The sequence below is a fragment of the Bombus affinis genome, chromosome 11, assembly GCF_024516045.1.
Source record: "Bombus affinis isolate iyBomAffi1 chromosome 11, iyBomAffi1.2, whole genome shotgun sequence".
Classification (NCBI taxonomy): domain Eukaryota; kingdom Metazoa; phylum Arthropoda; class Insecta; order Hymenoptera; family Apidae; genus Bombus; species Bombus affinis.
In genome coordinates, this window is record NC_066354.1 from 12,149,884 (window position 1) to 12,164,581 (window position 14,698).

General features: G+C 30.9%; 2 protein-coding genes across 5 annotated transcripts; one reads left to right on the forward strand and one right to left on the reverse strand.

The window, feature by feature from the left end:
• The first annotated feature begins 1,793 nt into the window (after window positions 1-1,793).
• LOC126922163 (growth arrest-specific protein 1-like) lies at window positions 1,794-11,812 on the forward strand. Of its 2 annotated transcripts, none has more exons than XM_050734494.1 (5): window positions 1,794-4,769; window positions 9,499-9,762; window positions 10,280-10,485; window positions 10,596-10,888; window positions 11,069-11,812. In XM_050734494.1, exons 2-5 carry the CDS (start codon window positions 9,499-9,501, stop codon window positions 11,071-11,073), a joined length of 768 nt encoding a protein of 255 aa, XP_050590451.1. In that variant the 5' UTR covers window positions 1,794-4,769; the 3' UTR covers window positions 11,074-11,812. The 2 variants fall into 2 exon arrangements, with proteins under 2 accessions (XP_050590451.1, XP_050590450.1); XM_050734493.1 differs by having other exon boundaries at window positions 1,800-4,769; window positions 9,495-9,762.
• A 423-nt stretch (window positions 11,813-12,235) lies between these two features.
• On the reverse strand, window positions 12,236-14,443 carry LOC126922140 (probable 26S proteasome non-ATPase regulatory subunit 3). Of its 3 annotated transcripts, none has more exons than XM_050734440.1 (3): window positions 14,319-14,443; window positions 13,085-13,910; window positions 12,236-12,967 (listed from the first exon to the last, which is right to left on the reverse strand). In XM_050734440.1, exons 2-3 carry the CDS (start codon window positions 13,898-13,900, stop codon window positions 12,296-12,298), a joined length of 1,488 nt encoding a protein of 495 aa, XP_050590397.1. In that variant the 5' UTR covers window positions 13,901-13,910; window positions 14,319-14,443; the 3' UTR covers window positions 12,236-12,295. The 3 variants fall into 3 exon arrangements, with proteins under 3 accessions (XP_050590397.1, XP_050590399.1, XP_050590398.1); XM_050734442.1 differs by lacking the exon at window positions 14,319-14,443 and adding an exon at window positions 14,173-14,191; XM_050734441.1 differs by lacking the exon at window positions 14,319-14,443 and having other exon boundaries at window positions 13,085-14,046.
• Between the last annotated feature and the right edge of the window lie 255 nt (window positions 14,444-14,698).

Consider the following 14,698-nt stretch of genomic DNA (forward strand, 5'->3'; position numbering starts at 1 on the left):
AATGTTCGATCTTTGAATAACTTGAAGAACATTGCCTGAATCTGAATGTTCGTTTCGAATATATACTACCGTATTTGTTATACTGTTGCACATGTCTATGTTTACATTCTATTACTATTATTATTACCCTTGTTCTTATTATTGTATTAATACTATTATCATTTCGGTATTATATTAATATCGATTCGATTGAATCTACCTTGAATCTGCAAGCAAAATTTCCAAAATCGATGGGTTAAGGAATCGAAACAACTTAGTGTACATAGTAGGCATGTAAGCGATTTCGTGTACAGTTACGTTATACAATACGAAAGAAAACATATTGATATGTGTGCATGAGCAAAGTATGATTATTATGTGATAGAATGGAAAGGCCAGCTTCATTACTCTTTTTACCATCGTATGTGTTAAAATACCGAAGGAGAAACTTCGATAATCAATCACTTCTATTTTCCAACAGAGCTGTACAATAGTATATATATCAACGAAAGAAAAACCTCGATAATAATCATCGAGTAAGCATTTTTCTAAATGTACTAAACATCTTATTGCACTTATCCGATACATATTCGTTCAGTTTCTCTAGAAAGACGCCGTTCCGTTACACCTTAGCAGTCTTAGTATGTAGTTTTTAGGATAGTAAATGACATTAATTTCGTTTGAATTATTCATTACTCCAGTGTCATCGATAACATCCATTAAAATGGTAACAAAGTAAAAACGCTGTTTCCCATTCTCTGTCGGATAGTTCTCGGTGATACATTCCTTAATTCATGTTTAATATTCTTTCTTTTCTTCTTTTTCTATGTTCTTGTTTCGTTTGTTATTTATTCGGGGCATTCGCTTCCTTTCCAGCGTGTTAGTGCATAAGAAATGAGAATGGCGATTCGCATTTAACGTTTGTAACGATTATAATAAAAATTACTAAGTTGATTAATTTCCTATTTTTATTTCAATCCTGAAAAAGACATAAAAAGAATAGTCTGAATTTTACTAATTATATATTGTATGAAGTATCTTTTCAAATATAAAAGTATGTGCGTAATTTAAAATTGTATCGTTCCTTGAAATTATAGTTTAGCAAACGTTATGTGTTATAGCAGATAGATGGATGGATAGATACAGTTTTGGTGCACGATATTGATCGAAACAAAATTCATTGAAATATTGAAAAGAGTTTGATGATTCATATTATATATATATAACACGTATTTCTTCTTATTTCTCCAATGTTGATCAACATTCATTTTTTCTACTTTTACATCGATGTAACTGTAATGCAACGTACAGTGACGCAACTATCACTAATAAATAAAATAAAAATTAAATAAAGTATTCTTCTACAAAGAAAAAAATTATTGTAAATTATGCGTAGAATAAAGGTACGTGCCGCCTCCTCTCATTAGCATTGAAAAAATCTTTTACGAGATAAGATAAGAAGATGTGTAAACACCTATGTGAAAAAGAATAACCAACGTCCGTTAAAATTTTTATAAATATCTTAATAAAAAACAATTTTTTTATAGTTTGCTGGAACTGAAAAAAAGAAATTGATTGATTCGGAAATCGGTTGCAGATAAATTTTTACGTAAAATTACCTGTAGTAAACCTACTGGCCTTTTTTATCAGCATATTCATAAAATATACATTAATTCACAAATATAATTAAGTTTTTATAGTTAGTCGATACTTCTTATAAATATTAAGACGAAGGTAGATTTTACTATAAATTTGGTTTAAAACTCTTTTTTATATTTAGATTTGATTTTATATTATATTTAATTTGATTATATTTATATTTGTATTTATATTTGTATTTGTATTTGTATTTGTATTTATATTTATATTTATATTTAGATTTAGATTTAGATTTAGATTTAGATTTAGATTTAGATTTAGATTTAGATTTAGATTTAGATTTATCCTTATTTGAAGTAGTCAAGCTGTACTTGGAGCAGAAAGCATGATGAAAAACGGTATCTATTGAACTTGTGTAAAAAGATATTAATTAGTTTGTTAAACGAGAAATTGTATAATGTGCAAAATATTTGAAATATGCAGAAACAGCCTGTAAATCGCACTGATGATGTTGGGCGAAGCAAAGAGTGTTCTTTCGAAGGCCTTCGGAGCGTGGCTCGGAGCAAAAGAAGGAGGAGGAGTTTCAAGAAATCGGACGATTGCTTTATTAAGACGTCAGAAGGTACAGGATAGGCCGGGCCTGCGGTCGTTATTGCCTCGACCGGGTTCTCGCTTGGGACAATTGCTTCGAGAAGATCAAAAAGACCATCGAGAGAAACTAACAGCAAGAAGGAAAGGAAGAAAAAAGACCGAGAGAGAGAGTGAGGCAAACAGAGGGAGAAAACGAGAGAGTCGGATAGGGAACAAAAACCGTCATGCCGAACCTTCGTGTGCTGCTCTCAAAGTTAAAATACTGTTCCGAGTTTGTTCTTTCTAGACATTGTAATGTATTCCACCGCAGTTACATATCCACACTAATCATGAATATAGCGTGTGTTTAGTAAGTCTCGATCTGATACTTGTTATGCTTGTTCAGTCGACAAGTTGTTCCTACGTCATAAATAGACTACGGTCTATTATATCGATTTACATTTTGATCAACATAACCAACGAAACTGAACTTACATAGAGATCTATTTTATACATTAAATATTGCAAAAAAAATATAGTTCACTTTGGGTATTTTTTTATATTTTTTAGGATAATGGAGTCCTAAAAAACAAAAGTTTGAAAGAAGAAAGTCTGAACGTAATAATTTCTTAAACATTTTCTTTTAACGAACATCTCATACATCCTTATGTTAAGTTTGCGAGAAAGAAAGTAAAATGATGATTTTTCAAATTTCACGCCAAATTTTATCAAATTTTGTACATTTTTTAGGTACTTGTGCCCCGAATGGCTGCCGTTCATTATATAGCATATATTAAAGTGCCTAGAATGTCAATTAGATTCTTGCAATACTCGTTCAATGTTGTTACCAATGCATTTACATAGGACGAAATAACTAACATTCGCTTGTTCAGATAAATTTATATCATCCTGTTACGTGAGCTATCGTTCTCATATCTCCGTTTTATTATATCAGACGATCTATTTCCTCCATTCTATGGATAAATCGTCCGTGCCGCATCAGAATTTCCTGATCTATATCTTCCATCGTATGCCCTGAATCACAGGAAGTTGATTTCGATGATCAGACTGAAATTTCAATCCTCGTAATTCACGTCGGAGCACGTTGTTATGAATTTCTTCTGATTCGCATGTATCGAGTGCCATAAAAAAGATAACGAGCAAACAAATTGATGAACAGATTGAGAACCGAGTAGGATTTTTTACCCCGTTCAGCAAAACTTACGGGGGCATTGACAGAGAACATCGATCCCGAGTAAACGAAAACGGAATCGTTTAATTATGATATCCTAAGTAAACTGAGACACGCGCGCTTCTTGCCGACTCGTTAATCCAAGAACAAATATCATCTCGTTTAATCTACTCGTCCATTTAGCACTTTACATTTTAATTGAAAATATAATACATGAAACAGTCCCTCGTACAGAGAAACCTACGAAATATGTGCGTGAATAACAATTTGTTTATTCTTATTCAGTAATAAAATCAAGCGAAGAAATAAGGGCAAGAAATACAATTTTCATAATTTCATTAATAATTTAATAACGCGTAATAGGCAGAACGTCGTCGTGTCGTGTTTAACGATTTCGTTTCCTCCTGGGCTCCTTCCCTCTCTGCAGAATCGATTGACCGGTACAATTTGTACTCAAACGGTTAATCTCCTTCGCTGTCCACAGCTCTTCGTTTAAAGGAGTGAAATTGAGTTGAGAGTCACAGCAGCCCGGTGAACGCTCGTGGTAAGGAATAGAAGTAGTAAGGGGCCTGAAAGGGAGCCCGATGGAAGGTCGGCACTGGAAGAAGAAACGTAAGAAAGAACGGAACGCATCTAAATGCCGGACTGTTCAACGTCGTTCTGTGAAGGGTACCGGCGAGGACGGGGGTGAAGAGAGCAGTGTTGGAACCAGGCTGGTGTCTCAATCAGCCAAGCAGGTTGGGGCATCTTGGACCCCTGTGGGTGGAGGATAGAGCTAGCAATGGCTGTGAACTATCCTCGAAATGAAAACAAAACTCCTGAAATTATAAACTCTCATCAAATATCAAAATTATATTTGATAAATAGCATACAGTCATTATGAAGGTATAGTAAACTATCGGATATATAATAATATTTTTCCTTCTATTTCATAGTCATATTCAAAGTCATAACTTTTCGTAATTTCGTAGAATTTCTTAGAAGTTTCTAAATTAGAAACCTGTAGACTTTTTGTTATTTTACTAAACAGTCTAAAAAATTTCATCTCTTATTTCAGCATGAACCGCATAGTTTACAAATTTGTGGTAAGAAATTCCTTGACATGAAATTTATTTATGATAATGTTCAAACTTTTAGTTTTAATCAGGGCTTAAATCTATCAGTAATCATTTCGGTCCCGGGCCAGTGACCAATGGTGGGGGGAAAAAGAGCGACGCGCGCAGCTTCTCGGCGCAGCGGGGCAGGCCGTCACAACTCAATCTAGTGTCTCGGTGACCGTGCGTTCGTAAGTTTCTATTTTCTTCTCTTTCCGCGTAGTGCGTTATAATTCTTGACACGGAATCGCAGTTTTCAGTGGCGGATTAGATTGTATCTGGGATCCTATGTTTTCATCTCTCTAGGCTACCAAAACAATGTGATTGTTTGTAAGGTTTGTACCTTAATATCTGTTTGCATTATCTTAGTAAACAATATTATTTCCTACGTATCGAACGTGTTTATAAAGACATTTCTCAGTAATTCTTGGTACGTAGATATATATTGATGCTTGTTTGTTTATCCAACATCTAGAAGCGAATACATGATAGATTAATTAAACTTTCATTTTATATATTTGATAAAATTCTTTGAAGTTTTTAGTGTTTGATAAAGTTGTTAATGCTGCAAAATACTAAAAAAGCATTTTTATTTTGATGACAGATATCAAATATAAACAAGATTAATGTTAAAATTGATTATTGTCAGTAAGATGTAAAATTTAAATTGTAATGTCGATTGTTTCTGTACGTTGCATTTTATTATAATGTCGTAATAGGCGACAATATTTTAATTCTTCAAAAATACAAAACACAACTGTCTCAAAGTAAATCCATTAAATTGTTAAGAAAGTATCATTATAATTTGCATCTTTATAGAAATGTCAAGCAACTGAATTCATATCATATCCATATTTAATATTTACTCAGTATCATATTTTAAGAGTTGTGAATAATATAATATCGAGTAATACATAATTTAAATGGAAAATAAATAAAAGTATATCTATAAATTAATAAAGAAATATTTTTCAATAAACAACATAGAGCTAAGAATTTATAATGAAATAAAATTTTTCATTGATTATTCTGTATTAATATTTTATTACATAATATAACAATCGTCACTACATATGCAATAATATATTTATTAGCCAAAACTTTGACAAAAATAAATTTGAGAAAATCACAACAATCTACATTCTTAATATAATTAGTTATAGAAAACAAATAAAAGTATATTTATAGTTTATGACTGTCACGTTAATGTAATTTTATAATTTAATTCTTGTTCTGTGCTAAACTAATCGCGCCGATTAAAACATCGATATGGATTGATGGATGAATTTTACACAAGTATGTAACAATGTATACATTTCGCTTCTGAATGCACTCACGATTACTGATACATATTTGAAAAAAAGAAGGTATGCGTCTTTATTAAGATAATATAATATGATATAATATAATATAATAATTAATATACATAATGTATTATAATGTACTAATACATATAATTAATTGATATAATATATATATTTATTGAATAAAAGATTGTATTTCTATTTACTTAGAATAAATTATATATTTAAAATACGGCTTTCGTTATAGCGAACGTTGAACTTGATTTTAAAGAATAGGAAATTTGTAAAAAGAACTCGGTAATTTATAATTACTGGCCAATTTTTTTTTTTTTTTTTTTTTTTTTTTTTTTTTTTTATAATAACAATCAATTATCATTTAACACTGAAATTGACGATGACTAAAATATTATATTTGCACCAAAGAGAACAAAGTGGAAAATATATGAAAATATACATAATACAAAGGAAGAGATAAGTTCATATTCTCTATAAACGATAATTCTCTATAAAGAATCAAAGAAAATTCTCCGAAATACGCTACTGCAGATCTATCAAATCTCTCTAAAGAAAACAATTGATTATTTTTGATCATTTTAATAATCCTAATAATGCCAGTCATTGATAAGTGTTAAACAGTGTTCCATCTCGTACGAATAGTTGCGTCTCATAATCTGTGTTTGTTTAAGCATTATTTCTTAGTGTGAAACAAATCTCTTCTGTATATCACCACGATCACCATCGACTTAACGGCTTAATTGAATGGGATCACCAGAATCATAAGCATTGATTGAATATTCCCAAGAGCAACGATTAAATTACCATGTACCCTAATTGTAACTGTTTCAACATCTCTTTCTCTTGGTGCGTGTTTCATTCGAGACGAGATTTAAACGTGAGTGTAAAGTAAAGTTGATGATCACTGAAGGTCTATAGGGCTGGCCATCTGTCCCTCGTTGCCACGTCTGCAACGTCTTGGTGGTCCATTTTGGGGCTGGTGCGCAACAGCATCGGCACTAGCGCTGGCAATGAAGCGCTCACAGGTAGAATCTACCCCCTCTCTTTCTCTCACTATGTATGCGCGCTCGCGCACGTGCTCTCTTTCATCCCCTTCTCTTTGCTGTACTCTGCTTTTTTACTGGTATCAGTTGAGAATAGTAGAGAGAGAGAGAGAGAGAGAGAGAGAGAGAGAGAGAGAGAGAGAGAGAGAGAGAAAGGGAGAGTAGTAAAGCGGGAGAACATTCAACCGCGTTGTTCTGGTAGAACTTCTAACAGTGGTCCTTTCTATCTTCTCTACTGATTGATTGGATACATTGAACGTTAAAACACGTAGATTTCTGTACAGTGTGTCCCAGCGATTGTAATGTAATTGGCATGATTCTACGTGAAAAAATATGAGACTTTGTTTTCGAGAAAATCTAATTTGAAAATTTGTCAAGTATACTTGGCTAATTACAGACTAGGTATGTGTAAACAATCGACAGGATGTTATTCTACCACCTTCACGATTGCTTGTACAAGACGAGAGTATTATTTTCCAACACAATCGCGATTAATAACTTTACGAAATTTCTAAAGTAAAAAGACGATGCGAGTTTCTGCGATTGAAGAAAGAACAAAACTTTGGAACGTTTCTTTTTTTTTCTTTTTCTTTTTTTAAATCATATTTCGTATTATTTGCTGGTACTAATTCAAGTAAATATAAAAAATTCTTCTTTTAGAATCATTAGCCATTGATCTAGCTGACCATATCATAGCTATGGAAAAACATTATATTATGTCAGGGATCAGTAATACGTTAGTTAGTATAATTAGAAATTTTGAGAGATAAGAATACTAACTTTCATTTATATAAATGATAGATATTTTAATACATAACTACAGCGATATTTGCTGCAGAAAAGACGAATAAAATAAAAATAATATCGATTTTCAAATATTTTATAAGCAGTGAGAATAAAATTACCGAATCTCTTAGAAAGCATAGAATTTTTAGATTTCTTGATTCGTTTACATTATTAAGACGTCAAACGTCTTGATGTTCTCAAATTATAGACATAAGGAAGCATAAAAAAAAAAAATTTCGAAATCACGGATATCATTTCGTAGTGGCATTTATGATTCCTTAAGTTGAGTAGCAAAAGCTTTCCTATTAACTCGAATGACAAACAGAGATCCGACTTATTTTAAGAACACCATGGAATATCTCTTCCTGTTATGCATCCGTTACAAGAATCTGCAAATATATACTTGGCACCGAGCACAATGCTGAAAATGCAAGTTACGCACATCTAATGCTATATAAATACTACAAATCTATAATCATAATAAACACGTAGACAAGATAAAATTATTATTCACTTCGTTTCTTCGTTTCTTTAAAGCAATCTATAAATCTTAAAAAGAAAAAATACGAACAGACTATTTTAGTTAATCCACAATTATAACATTAACTGATAACAAATTAATAAATCTAAACGATAACGTTTGAGTCGAACTTTTATAACACATACAAGTGTTCTTCGTACATTTTATCACTGTTGCATCATAGGGGAAGATAGGGCAGGATGGAAAATTGCTGTTTACAAGAAACTGTGGATGTGTATTACCGTGCATACAAAATGAAAACAAAGAGATCATCAGCAGGAGTTAAATATCAGTATGAAAATATCAATGTGAAAGATTACACGTGTCATAAATTACAATGCAATTTATTCCAATTTCTCTAATTTTGTCATAAGCATACATAAACCTTGCAATAGCGTTTTGTGCAGTTGTGCATATTTTTTTTTGTTGATCTGAAAATGGCAAATTCGTCTACTTTATAAGTTATTCTTTCACAAACGTAGAATTTTTGGTATAAAATAATTTCTTATTTTATAAAGAGACACGTAAAGTATTAGCATGTTATGGGGCAAGATGGGATTGGATGAGTGAGTGAGTGAATTTTGTCAACAATGTCTGACCAAGAGAAGTTATGCCATGATCATCCCAGAGGTAACGTCGACTAAAAAGGGAAGAGAAGCAATCAACATGGAAAATTGAAATTGTAACTTCTTCGCCATATAGACAATTCCAGTCTATTTCAGTCTAAGAAGGCATCTACAAAAAAATGAAACGAAGCGAGAAGGAAAAAATATCAGAAAGTTCGAGAATAGCACCAAATGAACTACAAGTATAAGAAAATAGAAGTTTTCTACCTTCATTTATTCTAAAACATATTCAATAAATTATATTTCAACTATAATTGATAGAATATAATTAGATAAAATACCGTTGATAAAAAAAGAATGATTATTGATTTTTTAATTTTTATAATATCAGACTTTTTGTATGAATTTAACAGAGAATATATATATTTGGACGTGAAAGTACTTCAATAAATGTTATATGAAAAACATATTCGATTTTCTTCTTAGCTACATATACCGTCTTACCCTCCTTCCCCTATACGATCAAATAAAGAATAAAAGAAAGTAATATGTATATGTTAAGACAGCATGCGGAGCATTCATTTGAAACGTCCGATAATCGTACATATACGCTATTAAGTTACCGAGAGAACAGAACGGTACAAAGTGGTCGATGAAAATATTAGCCGCATATATACATACATAAATATCATAAAGCGGAATTAAATTATATTAATTGCGAATTTTCTGTAGCTATATTTTATTGTTATTTATAAATTCATATGAAAGTGTTAAAGATTCTTTAAATCCTTGAAATTAAACCTGTATCAATTTAAAACTGTTTTAGAAAGATGTCACGTTGGTTCGATCAACCGAGCATACTCCTGATGAGTGTGATATTGTTTAATACAGTAATGTGGAATACAGCGGAAAGTTCGATAATGAAGTGTGAGGAAGCAAAATTAAAATGCGCCTTCAGAACAGGCTGTGGCGCAGCTCTGCAACACTATCTTACGGGTTGTGCACCCGTTCTCCAAGGGAATGATTGTTCCGAAACCTGTCAACATGCCCTTATTGCTCTTACAAGCACCGATGAGGGCAAAGAACTTATGACAGTACTTATTATATTATCTCTGCTTTTGATAAAAAATAAATATTGTTTATTCTGATTAATATCAATGTAAATATTCAACGATACAACGCTAACAACGAATATTTTAAATTAATATTTTATTCCATGCAAATCTTTTATAAGCATAACAATTTGTAATACAAATTCAAAAACGTGTACAAATATTTATATACAATGTATATGTATGTTTATAAACGATATAGTAACGATTGGGTTATTTTTTTCATTAAAGTATTCATAAAACAAACAATAAAATTTCGTCGGTTATAGTTTCTTTTTTCTTTCTTTGTTTTTTGTTTTTTCTTTTTAATAATAAAGATTAAGCCATTTCAAGATACCGAATTTAATTCAAATTAATAAATCTATCCCTTGTATTAATTTTAATTTCTTGATCTTGAAGTTGTATCATTACGTCTATTTAAATTTTATTTGCACGTACTTTGCTTATGTGGAGGATACAATTTTCTAATGATTATTTATATCTTGTTTTTGTTACTTAGTGTGAATGTGAGGATGAATTATGTTCCGAGTCGAAACAAAGAGTAGAAATATGTAGATCGTCTGTAACAATGGCAATGAATAGGACAAGGGTGTCCTGCAGAATAGCAACTTGGATTTGTAATGCGGACGCTCTTTGCCAAACTGCGCTTACATATTACAATAAATATTGCAAGAGTATGTTTCAAGGACGAAAATGTACTAGACGGTAAATATGTTTTTTAATACGAAAGTAAATAAGATCTAAAAAATATGTGATACGAAGTTACAAAATAATTTATATAATACACAAATGACTTCTTAAGGCAAATATTTTAGATGTAGAAATTCGATAAATATCTTAACAAGACAAGAAAAGGCTGCAAAATTGAGTACATGTCAGTGTGATGGTTTTGAAGAATACGATTGTAAAGGAATTCATAGAAATATGAATCTTTTATGTTTTGGAAAAATACATCATGGTTACCGTGATGTTAATGTCGAGGATGATAGGGAAAGTGAATTTCTAACACCAAACATGAGTCTTAGAGGAAACGGTGTTCAAATATTAATGGACAGAGAATTATTTTTACTTTCTTTATTGATTTATCACATACTTAAAGCGAGACAAGGCAAGATTACTCGTTATATTATTCTTTCTCACTTTGAAATATATACTATTGCGCATAAAATAAATTGTGATTATTTTACAAATAACATAAGCATCTAAATTTATAGATTGTGATACTTTGAAAGATTGAGTTTTTTAATTTTAATTTAATTTTAATTTATCGGAAATTCTATTTTTTCAGACTGATGATTAGAAAGAATCCAGAAAGATCTCCAAAAAGCAACAGTATTCCATGAAACCAATGACCAAAGATCTCTATCAACATTTTTAATCAATATTTGAACAATTTAATACTGGATTACGAGATATTTTCATGGGTTTGTTATCAAATTTGCACAAACGGAAAAAACGAAGAGGAAGAAGTCTTGTACAGTAAAAATATTGTATAGTGATTGTATTATAGTATCTATAATTGAATAATTCGTTGCAAGTATTTAGTTATAAAACAGTTTTATTTATGAAGATATAATTATGTAAATATCTACATACCGAAATACGAACATCGTTCTTCCCTCTCTCTTTTTTTATCACATTTATATTCTCGAAAATTCTTCTCTTGTAGAAAAATATTTTCTTAAAAGGATCTCCAACGCAAATATATTACATTTATTTGGGAAAAAACATAATTATTAACATTTATTCTACTAAGAAAATATTATGAAGATAATAGAACAATTCTGTCGTAAATTGTTTTTCAAAAAAGGACTGAAATGAAATTAATGTAAAGAGAATAATGTTCTTTAGGAACAAAAAGTTATCGGGATACGTACGGTATATTGTTATATTTATGCAAGTTTTGAGCGTGTGTAAATGTTTTTATACTATTTTTAGATATTTGTTTTTATATCTAATTATGATTAACTCAAACTTTTAATAATGATGATTTGTTAAAACATTGTTAATAAAAGCATAATTGAAGTTCAAAGTTTCTACAGTTTGTATTCTAATTACATGAAAAGTTACCGAATAAATAAGAAAACAAAGGTTATACAAAATGATGTACTACAAAAAATTTACTAAATATAAATTGTCTGCAATTTTATTGTAATTTGTGGAGTTCAAATATTTCAAAGACTCTTCAATATTATTTGCTATTTATTTTATCGTATAATATTTAATTGATATTATGACAAGGAGTAGATTTATACCTCATTAACTTTGAAATATTAATAAATGTATTTACAATCTTGTGTTCTCGAAACTTACTTTCATTGCTTATTTGTTCTTATAAAAAGTACAACGCTTTTATAAAATTTTTTTGCGTGTATATCGAAGGTTTTCAATTTCCCAATATGAGAACAAAATTTTCGTGTACCTGATATTAAATATAAGAAAGTGTAACACGAAGCATTTTTCATGATTTTATTGGATCATTTTATTAATTAAATGTATCGAAAAAATAAACAATCTAAGGAAATCCGTCATCATCCTCTTCTGCCATTTCCTTAGCAAGCTCTAAATCTTGTTGTTCTCTTTCTCTACGTTCTTCAGCCGATTCAAGATCTTTACCATAGGATTTTGGAGGATACCTCATAGCCTTAACACTTTGATTGTGTAAGTCTAAACAGAAAGTAATTCTTTGATGAAACGCGAGTAATGGTTCTTTAGTACAATAAATATCTGTAGTTTCTTTGCTACGCATGTATCCATTTTCCGGTTCTAAGGTAGCTTCAATTACACCATCTCTAATAGCTTTAGCAACAATAAATTCAGCGTCAACACTAGAATCCAAACCAAGCTTCTTTGCAATATCTGTGGGAGAAATTCTGGAATAGGACAGTCCAATTGACCTAATTGCAGTTTTAATAACATTGTGCCTCAATCTCAGGATTAAAGTAAATGTATGATCGGCTCTAAATTGTGGGCCAAAGTTTTCTAAAACTTCCCCAAAACGTTGAAGATTCCCTAAACGCACAGCCTGAGTCAATTGGAAATATGGAGCTAATGCACGACGCATAGCAGCTTGTCTGAAAGTTTGACGTTCTGGAATATCTCCAAGTAAAAGTTCCACAGTTACAGCCAGTTTTTGTACTGTTTGACGGAAACCTACTGCAGTACTTTGCGGAGCCTTTCTAAGAGCCTGTAACAAAGATAAAACATTAATTTTAAATTACACAATTTTTATTCGGAATTTTATTTCTTCCGATATCATTTTGACTTGAAATTTATATGTTAAGAAGAATGTTAGAAGACTTACCTGTACTAAATACTTATGTGCAGCAGAATACTCTAATCTAGCAGCTTTGATGCGCCCCAAATAATATAAAAATCTAGCCCATTCGTTATTGCTGGCAGATTCTGGGAAAGTTGATTTCAGTACAAGTTTATCTGCCTGATCATACAAATTATAATGTAAATAGTTTCGTAATAAACAATTAATTAATACAGCCTGTCCCTCAAAGTCATTTCTAAGCGTTGCTGTTCTCAATCTCAAGTGCAATATTCCGCGAATTTTATCCAGTCTGCCAATTAGTTCATATGCCCTTGAATAATAGAAATAACATTTGGCAGCGATCAGGTCGATTGTACGTCTGTTTTGAGCAATAATTTTTTGCAACAATGCCTCAGAGCATTGAACAGATTCTTCGTGTTTTCCAGCATCGATTAAACGTACAAGAACTAGTAAATGAATGTATGTATCAATTTCAGGTAGCGGAGTTACGGTAGAGATGCGAAGTTTCTGCGTTTCCTCAAACTCAGCAGAGTCTTCTAACCATGACAATAATGCATCACGTTCGGCACACGGTTTAGGATAAAAGCTTAGAATTACTCCACGTAAGACGTTCGAGTTTAATCTGCGACGTGTATTAGGCAGTGTACGCAGAGCTCTTAAAATAAAACGTGGTTCTTTGCTTTGTACAGCTTTTTCTATTTGACGAGCATGCTCGCGTATATCATATATTGTTTGAAGATCAGCATCTTTTTTGTCACAAACATCTCCATCACCATTTTGACCCTCAAAGATTATTTCAACATCCATAGCTTCAGGATTCTTAGCCGTAGGTACACCCATTTTAGTTTCTCTATGGAAATTAGATTTCTATTAAGCACAATATTCTAATCTTATTACGTACAATATCATTTAATTTCTACAAGCTTCTCAATGTAGACGTACGCGTACGCGTGCGCGCGCGTGTGTGCGTGTGTGTACATATACCTATGATATCCAAATGATATGATATCTAATAAAATAATTTTGTACATTATCCAATATTTATAAAAAGTATTATATAAAACTAAAAATATGAAGCTAGATTTAAACTTTGTAATAAAAAATTTAATAACCAAAGTCAAACTTCTTTGCTGTCAATTTAATACGGTATTCACTTTAAATAAATATTTCACATTTTATGATTTTATTATTTGATATAAGCCTTGTAACGTGTAAAAGTAACAATTACTGAAAAGTAAGAGTAACATTTTACATTCACCTTTGCTTTAAACTTTTGCAGAAAAACTGAAAGTTCTTAATACAAGTGCAATTCTACGTTTTCATCGCACCAATTCACAGTTGTACGTAACTCAATCCAATCATCAGCAAAAAATTTAACAAATTTCTAGCTAGGGTTTTTCGCCTCCGCATAAATTATTCATTTTTTTTGCAACTTATCATAATATCAAAATTATTATAATTATTGTTAATATTTAGACAATTTCTTATGTATAAAACTTTGTATTTGCTATCTGATATTAAATGTATATAATCTATAAATATACATCGTAAATTTTTTTCATTATAAGTGTTTAATATTTTAAACATTTTATATGGAAAAATTATTTACTTTTTTATTATATTAAATTGTTGATAAAT